At 47.8% G+C, this 12270-nt stretch overlaps 1 protein-coding gene across 7 annotated transcripts in view; it reads left to right on the forward strand.

The window, feature by feature from the left end:
• The first annotated feature begins 469 nt into the window (after window positions 1-469).
• Window positions 470-12270, forward strand: part of PTK2B (protein tyrosine kinase 2 beta) — a 128197-nt gene continuing 116396 nt past the window's right edge. For 4 of the 7 annotated variants that reach the window (XM_079968507.1, XM_079968508.1, XM_079968509.1 and 1 more), the window contains exons 1-2: window positions 470-622; window positions 5894-5966. In XM_079968507.1, coding sequence (XP_079824633.1) covers window positions 485-622; window positions 5894-5966 — 211 coding nt within the window. In that variant the 5' untranslated portion in view covers window positions 470-484. Of the gene's footprint in view, window positions 623-3364; window positions 3512-5721; window positions 5967-6246; window positions 6327-12270 lie in introns of those variants that run through there. The other 3 variants (XM_079968511.1, XM_079968512.1, XM_079968513.1) reach the window with 3 other exon arrangements.

Genomic DNA, 12270 nt, shown 5'->3' on the forward strand with positions numbered 1-12270 from the left:
CCTTGGCAGCAAATTCCACTGTCAAACAGCTCTTACTGTCAGGAAGTTCTTCCTAATGTTTAGGTGGAATCTTCTTTCTTGTAGTTTGGATCCATTGCTCCGTGTCTGCTTCTCTGGAGCAGCAGAAAACAACCTTTCTCCCTCCTCTATGTGACATCCTTTTATATATTTGAACATGGCTCTCATATCACCCCTTAACCTCCTCTTGTCCAGGCTAAGCATGCCCAGCTCCCTTAGCCGTTCCTCATAAAGCATCGTTTCCAGGCCTTTGACCATTTTGGTTGCCCTCCTCTGGACACGTTCCAGTTTGTCAGTGTCCTTCTTGAACTGTGGTGCCCAGAACTGGACACAGTACTCCAGGTGAGGTCTGACCAGAGCAGAATACAGTGGCACTATTACTTCCCTTGATCTAGATGCTATACTCCTATTGATGCAGCCCAGAATTGCATTGGCTTTTTTAGCTGCCGCGTCACACTGTTGGCTCATGTCAAGTTTGTGGTCAACCAAGACTCCTAGATCCTTTTCACATGTACTGCTGTCAAGCCAGGTGTCACCCATCTTGTATTTGTGCCTCTCATTTTTTTTGCCCAAGTGCAATACTTTACATTTCTCCCTGTTAAAATTCATCTTGTTTGTTTTGGCCCAGTTTTGCATTAACCACACCCCCATGGCTTATCCCAAATAATTCACTTCCCTGGGCATCATTTAACTGTCAGCCCAAAAGCAGATCGTTCCAAATAATATAAGCAAGCAAGCCTACCTTGTGTGCAAAGGCAGATGGCAAAACAGAACTTGACCCATGGCACATTTAGAGAGCGCTGTGATAAGAGCCTGAGTGAATAAGTTGTACTCAAGAGCCATATCAACCCCAAAAAACCGTTGGTTAGCAAAGATAGACAAAATACAGAGGGTTCTTGATAATAAGAGGAGGCCACATGTAAGTATGCAAGGACAAATTTAGGAGCAAGGACAGAAACCAAGGAAATAAATGTGGATAACCACATTTGCCCCTGATCTTGCTGGAGGTTGCTTGAGTTCTGTAGATTTTTTTGCAGGACAATGAAATGAATATTGGTTTTCATAAAATCATAGAATTGTAGAGTTGGAAGGGACCCAAGAGTCATCTAGTCCAACCCCAATGTGGGGCTCGAACCAATGATCCTGAGATTAAGAGTTTCATGCTTTGCTGATAATTATATATACATTAACAGGATACATATATTAACAGGGTATCTGTGCCCTGAAGGACCAGGTGCGCAGCCTGGGAGTCATTTTGGACTCACAGCTGTCCATGGAGGTCAATTCTGTGTCCAGGGCAGCTGTCTCCCAGCTCCATCTGGTACGCAGGCAGAGACCCTACCTGCCTGCGGACTGTCTCGCCAGAGTGGTGCATGCTCTGGTTATCTCCCGCTTAGACTACTGCAATGCTTTCTGTGTGGGGCTACCTTTGAAGGTGACCCGGAAACTGCAATTAATCCAGAATGTGGCAGCCAGACTGGTGACTGGGAGCGGCCGCCGAGACCACATAACACCAGTCCTGAAAGACCTACACTGGCTCCCAGTACGTTTCCGAGCACAATTCAAAGTGTTGGTGCTGATCTTTAAACCTCTAAACGGCCTCGGTCCTGTATACCTGAAGGAGCGTCTCCACCCCCATCATCCAGCCCGGACACTGAGATCCAGCGCCGAGGGCCTTCTGGCAGTTCCCTCATTGTGAGAAGTGAGGTTACAGGGAACCAGGCAGAGGGCCTTCTTGGTGGTGGCGCCCACCCTGTGCAACGCTCACCCACCAGATGTCAAAGAGAAAAATAACTACCAAACTTTTAGAAGACATCTGAAGGCAGCCCTGCTTAGGGAAGCTTTTAATGTTTAATAGGTTATTGTATTTTAGTGTTTTGTTGGAAGCTGCCCAGAGTGGCTGGGGAAACCCAGCCAGATGGGCGGGGTAGAAATAATAAATTATTATTATTTTTTAATTATTATTATAGTGCAACTGAGTGGGAGGAGGCAGGCAGGCTCCTTGGAGGCCCTGAGGAGCGTCCAGCCCCGTCTTGCCCCGCCCCTGGGCACAGGGCACGCACGTCGCCCCAGGCGCCCAATCAGCTTGCTTTGCCACTGCCTCTCAGTCTCCTCTTTTCCAGGCTACACATACCCAGTTCCTTCAACCGTTCCTCATAAGGCTTGATATCCAGACCCTTGACGCAAAAACCCCAAGATGGAAAGTTTGACCCTGATGAAGATTTGAAGGAAGTGACTAGTGTGGCTGAGAAGTTGGGCCAAAACAGTTTTGACAGCCTGGAGTGCAGTCAGAACTCTCCTGAGCTGAGAAGAATTCTAGTAACAGCTTCGTAGAGACAATGTAGAATGGTCCAGACTCTGGGATATTGACTTGCTGAACCCTCTGCATGTATCTCAGAAGGAGAACTGACAGCTAAATTTCCTTTACGTTATTTTGGCGATCCCAGGGTCCTTTTTGCCTTTGACACACTGAACCGTGCAAGATATCTGCGGACATCCAACTGCACAAATGGACCACCTTGAAGAGGAACATCCTGTTGGGTGCGAAGCATTCAAGAATCACCACTTTTCTGTTCAGATTTATGAGGGACATGGACTGTGCCACTTCAGACAGCCAGTAGAGGCTCGCACGATGGGACATCCTTCCATATGAAACAGTTCCTCACACACAGAAAACTAGCCTATCAGGGAGAATCATAGAATCATAGAGTTGGAGGAGACCACAAGGGCCATCGAGTCCAACCCCCTGCCAAGCAGGAAACACCATCAGAGCGCTCCTGACATATGGTTGTCAAGCCTCTGCTTAAAGACCTCCAAAGAAGGAGACTCCACCACACTCCTGGGCAGCAAATTCCACTGTCGAACAGCTCTTACTGTCAGGAAGTTCTTCCTAATGTTTAGGTGGAATCTTCTTTCTTGTAGTTTGGAACCATTGCTCCGTGTCCGCTTCTCTGGAGCAGCAGAAAACAACCTTTCTCCCTCCTCATAGAATCATAGAATCTTTTAGAGTAATAATAATATCTTTAATACGGTCAATGACCAAAAAGAATCATAGAATCGTAGAGTTGGAAGGGAGACGGCGAGGCTAGTACCATTGTCCTTGAGAAGCTAGCTTTCTAACTGCAAGGATGTGTCGGTATCACCGTAATCATTTTGAAAGGAGTTCAAATCATTTTGAAAGGTCACACGAACCCCCTTCTTCCACTTGCAGCCTGATGCATTGAGAATGAGGCTTTGGTTTTTGGATTCGGGAAGGTGCCTTCTCATGTAAGTACGCACATTCTCTCGTTCGCAGAATCTACCCTCCCGGGCCACGTGGTGGCAGCACATGCACAAGAACCTGTGGGTGTGTGGGTGTTCTCTGTGCTGTTATTTTTAACTCTGAAATCTTTCCAAGTCCCCCATCACGTCCCTCAGAATTCACCTGCCTCCTTCCATAGGCATCACTTGGAACAGTGGCTTGTTTGAAAGACGGACGGGAACCCTTTAAAAAGTAAGTTCATGCTTTTAAGTGACGGGAAATGAGGATAAACGCTTCCCTGCCCCACTGCTCTAGGGTTGCTGGGTAGCATTCTTCAATATTTCCTAGTTTTGCCTTTTTGGAGGAGGAAGTGGTGATGTGCAGAGCTTTGCTCAGAGGTTTCTCGAGGTCTTGGAGGGGGAAAAGGAAAATGCTGCAAACCGACTTTTTTGTTCCATTGGGTCCCAGAGGCTGGTTGTCACCAGAGGGCTGTGATGTGGGGGAAGAGAAGCTGCTGTTTGCAGTCTCTGCGTTTCCCGGCTTTGCTTGTTACCTGCTCCGAAGAAGAGGCTGGATTCAGCAGAACTCCCCTGCCCTATGTGGCTTGGTTCGCTTACACAAGTTCTCTAAAAGCCAAGCTGCAGGGGAGATTTTTGCAATGTCAATGCTCCCTTTTAGACCTAGTTACGGATCCAGCATAACATGGCAAAACCTATGGGGAACAGGCTCTGTTATTCCACCAAAGCCCTTTGGAGAAAACACACCAGCTCAACCCCTTGACGCATTTGCCCTTCTGGCCAGCTGGGAACATCTAACTTGCAAGGCAGAGAGCCTCATCTCCCACTCTAGGCTTGCAAAAAAATTCCTGCTGTCAAGGTGGCGTCCTCTGGATTTGAGCATGGTACCTAGAGCTGGTCTAGGTGTGAAGCTGGCAACTGAGGGGTAGTAGAGGCAGGGAGATAAAAACTGTTCATTTCTAGCACTTTCAAGACATAGGTAAAAGGTAAAGGTAAAGGTACCCCTGCCCGTACGGGCCAGTCTTGACAGACTCTGGGGTTGTGCGCCCATCTCACTTAAGAGGCCAGGGGCCAGCGCTGTCCGGAGACACTTCCGGGTCACGTGGCCAGCGTGACATCGCTGCTCTGGCGAGCCAGAGCCGCACACGGAAACGCCGTTTACCTTCCCGCTGGTAAGCGGTCCCTATTTATCTACTTGCACCCGGAGGTGCTTTCGAACTGCTAGGTTGGCAGGCGCTGGGACCGAGCAGCGGGAGCGCACCCCGCCGCAGGGATTCGAACCGCCGACCTTTCGATCGGCAAGCCCTAGGCGCTGAGGCTTTAACCCACAGCGCCACCTGCGTCCCCTTATCAAGACATAGAACCCACCAGTTTCTTGTTGGTTGAAGGCTGGAGCCCAACACGTAGGAATAGAGGAAGCGAGACCCCCTGATCCATCCAGCTCAGTGCCTTTCAGGGGTATCAGGCAGAGGTTTGAACCCGGGACCTTTTGCATGCAAAAAAAGATCCTCCACCATTGAACTATTGCCTTTTCTCAAAAGTCGTGCAGCTAAAACCACAAGGAGTCAGACGGCCTTGAGCCTACTTTTCTGCAAAGAAGAAAACCCAAACAAACTGGCCCAGGCACCTCGCTCTTCTTTCCTGAGTCAACATTCTAAACCTTCATGTTTTTCAAAAAAAGAAGAGCAGGTTTCCATCAGCATCTGATTCATTTTGAAAACCGTTAAAGCACTCTTTTTTCCTCTGCAACTAAGCTCCTGGTTGGCCACTGTGAAAAGAGAGTGGAAGGCTAGATGGTATAAGTGTTCTTGGGTTTTTATATTGCAAAGTGCCCTGTGATCCTCGGATGAGGAGCAGTATAGAAATTTAATAAATACAATATAAATAAAATAAATAATGGGCCGCTGGTCTGGTGCAGCAGCCAAGCTTTCCTTCTGTTCCAGATCTGCTACTCAGTCCTGAGAACGGGGCACACTTATTTTGCAAGTACTTAATCAGAATACCTGCTCCACCCATTGTCAGGGTTGGAAGATGTTAGCTCAGAATGAAACTCCATTCTTTTTTTAAAAAACTGCTAGGGTTTGGTTTTGGTTTTGCTTAAGCTTTAAATTTGGGTCACTGCTAGGAGATCTGTTCAAAGGTACTGCCCTATTGCCATCAGAATGTGCAAACATCAGTATTACGCAGAATTCTTTATCTGGTAGCTGGCAGACTCTTGTGTGACCCGAAAGCTTGCACGCTGCTGCACCCACAGAAGCTGCTTCCACGAAAGAGAACCCATCGCAGGCCACATCTCCCTTCTTTTCTGGGACAGGCAGACCCAAGATTTTTGTTTTGTCTGCTTGCTGTTATGACGGAAGTTGTCCCCACTTGTAAAATATTCATGCCCTGGTTTCACACACACTCCTCCTCCTCTGTGCTCTTTAAGGAAGTGGGCAGACAGAAATAGGGGAGTGGTTAGATGTACAAAAAAGAAACCAGAAAAAGAAAGAAAGAAAAAAGTGAGGGGGAGAGAAGGAAAAACACACCGCCAGACCGAATCATCCCTCCCACTCAGCTCAAGCAATTTGCCTAGGCAGCCAGCTCAAAAGTTCTGTTCACCTGCTCTGGTTCCTAGGAGGAAAATCTCCCTGGAAGGCAGAGAGAGAGAGAGAGCCAACTGCAAAAAGATCAGCCCGTATCTACCTCAGGTGAGTCTCCCCGACCTTTTTCGAACAAGAGAGCTGTTGCGAAAAGAAAGGGTGGGGGGAGAAGCCTTTGCCTTGCTTGCCAAGGCAGGTTCCCTGCATGCTTGGAGGAATATTACAGCTTTGGCAGTCGACTGGGGAAGGTCTGACACACTCGCACATAGCTTCAGGGCAGGCGCAACCAGGAAGTAGGAGAGGGGAAGGAGGGTGCGCTTGGTGAATGGGGCCTACAGGGACAACCAGGCAGCTGTTGCGGCCCTGACCTCTTGCCCCCCGTGCCCAGGAGAAGCGGGACCCTCGCGTGAGAGGCAGCGGTGCTTTGGGACCCTCCAGACAGCCCTGGCTTCTAAGGTGGGCAGAAAGGTAGGAGGCAAAACAGTCAGGGGCAGTGGCAAGGGTGGTTTCCAGCTGTCTGTCCACCCCCAGATGTGCTAGTGCCTGGATGTGCCTGGCTCCCCCTTTTCAGGCCCAGCCTGGCTGCTGGGAGAAACAGGCAGCGTGGGGATCCGAAGGGCGAGGTGGCCGGCTGGGCGAGGAACAGTGGTTGCTGCCGTGGGGCACATATTTCAAGGTTCCTCCCTCCAAAGTCTCCTGCCTCATGGGCCGCTGCGTGTTCTGGCTTGCCAGTCAGGCTTCAACCCGAAACCCAAGCGCTGCCGGCTGTTAGGAACGATGTTGGGAGATGTCGCAGGCTGCGCATTCAAGCGAGCGCTCTCAAGAGCTGTGCGGGTTTTTGCGCGAAAGTTGCGATGTCTTGGCGCCTTTGTTTTCATCACATGGCTTCAGCCCAGGTGCGCTTCTGGGAAAGCACAGACAATGTACGTGTGTGTGTGTGTGTGGTGTTGGGTTACAATTCTCTCATGTGGAAAGGATCTTAAATTGTATCACTAGAATGAAGAATGCAAAAAACCTGCTCCTTAGTTAACCTGCAGGCTCACCAAGGAGGACAGCTCTTGCGATGGGTCTAATTGTTTTCAGCAGTATCTGTGTTTCCTCAAAGCTGGTTGTTGTTGGTTTTTTTGAGCTGGTAGAAATTTAGACTTGATTTAATTTCTTTAATCAGAGCAGTTGCATTGGAGGTTTGCAGGAAACAACTTAAGCAACAGAGCATCTCCTAGCTAGAAACAGAGAGGCACTGGTGACAGATTTGTGGCTGATGGCTTTGTTTCTCTAGGGTGGCACGGGGTTTTCCAAGGCTTGGCTGACTGCACTGCCCTAAGTAGAAGTGTGTGTGTGTGTGTGTGTGTGTGTGTGCTGGGCCTTGCTGGATCAGGCCCCAAACTGCACTGGACCTCCCAGGATCAGGCCCCACTTTATCATATCGGAATGAAACTTTTAGGCGAAGATAAGAGTCTTGTGGCACTTAAGTATAATGAAAATTACAGCTGCGTAGATAAACATATGCAACTGATCCATCATTTAACAGAAGTACCCAGACTCCCCCCGATGTAATTATAACTCTCTTGATTCCAGGAAAAAACAAAGCTATCAAATACATTGAAAAACAAATCTTAATTTCAATATGTTGTGACACATTTTAGAGACTAAATGAAATTTTCCCGTGGCAACAGCTTTCACGGGCCAGCCTAGTGAAGTAGGCTCTTTCCTAACCATGAAATTATTAGCTTTTAAGGTGCTGCCACAAGACACTTGGTTGTTTATGCTGCGACAGACAGATTTTTAAAAAACATTTATTTATTTAAGTAGACTTGTATCTTATTTGTAGGGGGGGGCTAAGCAGTGTACAGAAATATAGAATAAAACATTTTTTGTTAAAAAATAGTTAAAGCCAAATATGTAAAAACATTCAAAAGATGATCAAAATCAACAGTAGCTGAGAAGAGATAGCACATGTGCAGCTTCTACGTCTTTGGATAGGCTTTCCTAAACAGAAACATTTTAACAAAATAATAAAATTCCTTCCAGTAGCACCTTAGAGACCAAGTAAGTTTGTTATTGGCACGAGCTTTCGTGTGCATGCATGTATCTGAAGAAGTGTGCATGCACACAAAAGCTCATACCAATAACAAACTTAGTTGGTCTCTAAGATACTACTGGAATGAATTTTATTATTTTGTTTCAGCTACGGCAGACCAACACGGCTACGTACAGGTACCTGTAACTAGAAATGTTTTAAGCAGGCACTGGAAAGAATACAGTGAAGGCATTTGTAGATGGTGAGCTCCAGAGTTTTGGTAATGCCACACTCACTAAAAGATGAATTTCTTACCAACATGGATTGAATATTGCGCGGCACCTGGAATGGTGCCAGTTCTGTGGGTCACAAGAGTTGAGTGGGCCTATATGGGTTATGCAATCCTGCAATGAAACTGGCTCCAAGCAGTTAAGGGCTTTATATACTAATAGTAGCACCTTGAACTTTGCCCGGCAGCAACTGGGCAACCGGCGCGGGTCTCCAAGTGCAGGTGTTGTATTCCGACAGGGTCTCGCTCCTGTAGGCAACAGTGCTGCAACTTCTGGATTGAGCGCAAGGGAAGCACCACACAGAGTGCATTGCAGCAATCTGATCCCGAAGCGACGCATTTCTCACTGACTTTAATTTATCCTTAATGGCCTGCCTTCTACTTGGTTGCACAGCCATGCATGCATAACAGTGGGTTGGTTTTTTGTTTGCAGATTTGGGAAATATTATTTGTTGATGTTTGAGAGGTGGGATAGTAAAAGGGCTGGGGAAAACAGAGGTGGCTTCTGCGCAAGGAGAGCTGGAACTGCATCCTCACACCACAGCCACACCGCAGGCAGTGAAATATCAGATTTTGCAGTGGTACAGAGGGTGACAGCCACTTGAGGTGCATGCCTTTTGTCTTCTGGAATGGCACTTGTTTTGCGTTTAAACCTGCAGCATCTAGAAACCTGATCCCTTTACAGTGGAACCTCGGGTTGCGAACGTGATCCGTGTGGGAGGCACGTTCACAACCCGCAGAGCCGTGTCTGCGCATGCGTGGGTCACGATAGGCCACTTCTGTGCATGTGCAAAGAGCAATTTAGCACTTCTGTGCATGCGTGAGCGCTGAAATCTGGAAGTAACCCATTCCGGTACTTCCGGGTTCGGTGCGGTGCGCAGCCGAAAATGTGTAAGCTGAAGCATCAGTAACCCGAGATACCACTGTACTTTTCCACATCCTGGGGGGTGGGGAACAAAACCGTTATTATCGGGCGGCGTGTGTACAGTTATATGGAGAGCGGAAAGCAGGCATTGGGGCAATGCTTGATTCCAAAGGAGAGGAGGAGGAGGAGGAAGAGAAGGAGAAGGAGAAGAAGAAGAAGAGTAGTCTGGATTTGACCACTTAAGGGTAAGGTCTATATCTCATTTGCAGAAGAGCATCTGCTTTGCATAAGAATGCAAGAACGTAAATAGAGCCTTTTGCTGCTGCATCAAACCAGTGGCCCATCTAGTCCAGCCGCCTGTGCTCACATCACAGCTGCTGGCCAGATGTCTGTGGTAAACCTGCAAGCCGGTTTCTAGCACTAAGAGCAACTCTCCCCTCCTGTGGCTTCCGGCGAGCTGTTGTTCAGGGTCAGTGGAGATAGAACATGCTCATCACAGATAGTCTTGAACTCTGCAGGTTAGCATTTTAATGCCGAGAATGCCTTGTGGATGTTGCCCCCCCCCCCAAAAAAAAACCCCATGGATAAGGAGTGCCCATCCCAGAATACTCACTTGTTTGGAAGCACCCCTTATCTCACCATAGAGGCAGATCTTGTGCAGGAGGCACAAGGTGTCGGTGTTGCCTAGTGAGTATTGCCTAGTTGCCTAGTGAGTATCCAAACAAGTGAGTATTCTGGGATGGGCACTCCTTATCCATGGGGTTTTTTTTTGGGGGGGGGGCAAAATCCACAAGGCATTCTTGGCATTAAAATGCTAACCTGCAGAGTTCAAGACTATCTGTGATGAGCATGTTCTATCTCCGCTGACCCTGAACCACAGCTCACCGGAAGCCACAGGAGGGGAGAATTGCTCTTAGTGTTGGACCAGGACCTGGGCAACCAGGGTTCAATCTTCACTTGGCCGCGAAGCTCGACTGCGTGACCTCGGGAGCCGCTCACTGCCTCTCTCAGCCTAAGCTACCTCACAGGGTTGTTGTGAAGATTAAATGAGAGGGAGAACGGCCTCAGTCCAGTATACATGAAGGAGCATCTCTGCAGCAGTCTGATTGGTCCTAGAACAATAGGGTTCAGAATGCAGCAGTCTGATTGGTCCTAGATCAATAGGATTCAGACTGCAGCAGTCTGATTGGCCCTAAAACAATAGGATTCAGAATGCAGCAGTCTGATTGGTCCACAAGAGCCACCCAATCCAACTCCAGGTGGAAGTGAATCCGCAACCTGATTGGCCTACAGGAGAATCCCGGAATTAGCCAATCACGTGGGGCCCATTGTGTAAATAATGTATATAAAGCAGACATTCTGGGGGAACTTCCATTCCTCCTCACCACTATGAGCTGAATAAAGAGCATGAAATCCACTCTCAACTCATATTTCAATTATTATATATTATTCAATATATTTCCATTATTATTATTATTACCATGTTTGCCACCTTGAGCTCCCTAGACCAGGCTTCCTCAACCTTGGCCCTCCAGATGTTTTTTTTGGCCTACAACTCCCATGATCCCTAGCTAGCAGGACCAGTGGTCAGGGATGATGGGAATTGTAGTCTCAAAACATCTGGAGGGCTGAGGTTGAGGAAGCCTGCCTTAGAGGAAAAAGGTGAAGCATTAATCCAATCTATCTATCTATCTATCTATCTATCTATCTATCTAGCGACAGAAAGAGACTGAAATGGTCAGCAGCGACCAATGAGCCTGCCCCAGGCAGAAATGGGTTATATATAAGGGAAAAGAACTTTGCCACATGTGGAAACGTGCCTCTCATGTGGGCTGGTAGCCTGGCTGTGGATTCAAAGGGCAGGGGACCTGTGGCCCTTCAGATGATGATAAAAGGGGGTCATTTGCTCCAACCCCCAGCAATGCAGGAATCTCAACACAAGACCCCTGATCCAATCCAAAACCATGCTTGTTGTTGTCTAGTTGTTTAGTCGTGTCCGACTCTTTGTGGCCCTCTGGACCAGAGCACACCAGGCACTCCTGTCTTCCACTGCCTCCCACAGTTTGGTCAGACTCATGCTGGCAGCTTCGAGAACACTGTCCCACCATCTCATCCTCTGTCGTCCCCTTCTCCTTGTGCCCTCCATCTTTCCCAACATCAGGGTCCTTTCCAGGGAGTCTTCTCTTCTCATGAGGTGGCCAAAGGACTGGAGCCTCAGCTTCAGGATCTGTCCTTCCAGTGAGCACTCAGGGCTGATTTCCTTCAGAATGGAGAGGTTTGATCTTCTTGCAGTCCAGGGGACTCTCAAGAGTCTCCTCCAGCACCAGAATTCAAAAGGATCCATTCTTCGGCGGTCAGCCTTCTTTATGGTCCAGCTCTCACTTCCATACATCACTACTGGGAAAACCATAGCTTTAACTATACAGGCCTTTGTTGGCAAGGTGATTTCTCTGCTTTTTAGCTTTGCACAAGTGCTGGCAGTTTTATTGCTGCACCGCATGGGGTGTGCACGGCGGACTACAACTCCCATCAGCCCCAGCCTGATGGGACTTGTAGTCTGTCAGCATCTGGTATATTCCTATGCTACAAAACGAAAACCCACCGCATCTCAGATGTCTGCATGCTTCTCCAAAGAGCCCTGGGGATTATCATTAGCTCAGACTGAACCCTCCGTCGAAATCCTATCCCCTAATCCTTTCTGAAAGGGCTGGGACATTCGTCTGTGTGACCGTGCTTCAGATTGGCCAAAATATAAGATTAAAAAAATAAATAAAATAAAACTTACACGCAGCCCAGCCTAGCCTGTTCTTGGGCCCAAGACCCTGTGAAATTTCATTGTCCACAGGTGTCTTTGGTCACAGTGAGACAGAAGCACGTTGTGTTCTGTGGCTGAGCATTGATTCCTTCATCTCTGCAAGACGGAGGAAGACAAAATGAGTGTCTGTGCGGTTTGCATGTGATATATATATATTTATAGCACTTGCCTGTGGTGAGGGAAGCGAGGCACAATGTATATCTTGAACTGATATTAATATATGTCCTGTTTTGTACCAAAGGTTGACATCAGAGCCAGGGATGTACATAGCAGAGACGTATAAATGTCAGCTTAATTCATTATTTCCCCCCCCCCGAAAAAAAAATCATTTTATAACACAAATAAAAAACACAAACAGAAAAGACAAACAATACGAACAAATTCTTGTCATATCCTTATTTTTTGAAACATTGTTAAGTGGGC

This window comes from Podarcis cretensis (assembly GCF_951804945.1).
Source record: "Podarcis cretensis genome assembly, chromosome: 3".
Taxonomy (NCBI): domain Eukaryota; kingdom Metazoa; phylum Chordata; class Lepidosauria; order Squamata; family Lacertidae; genus Podarcis; species Podarcis cretensis.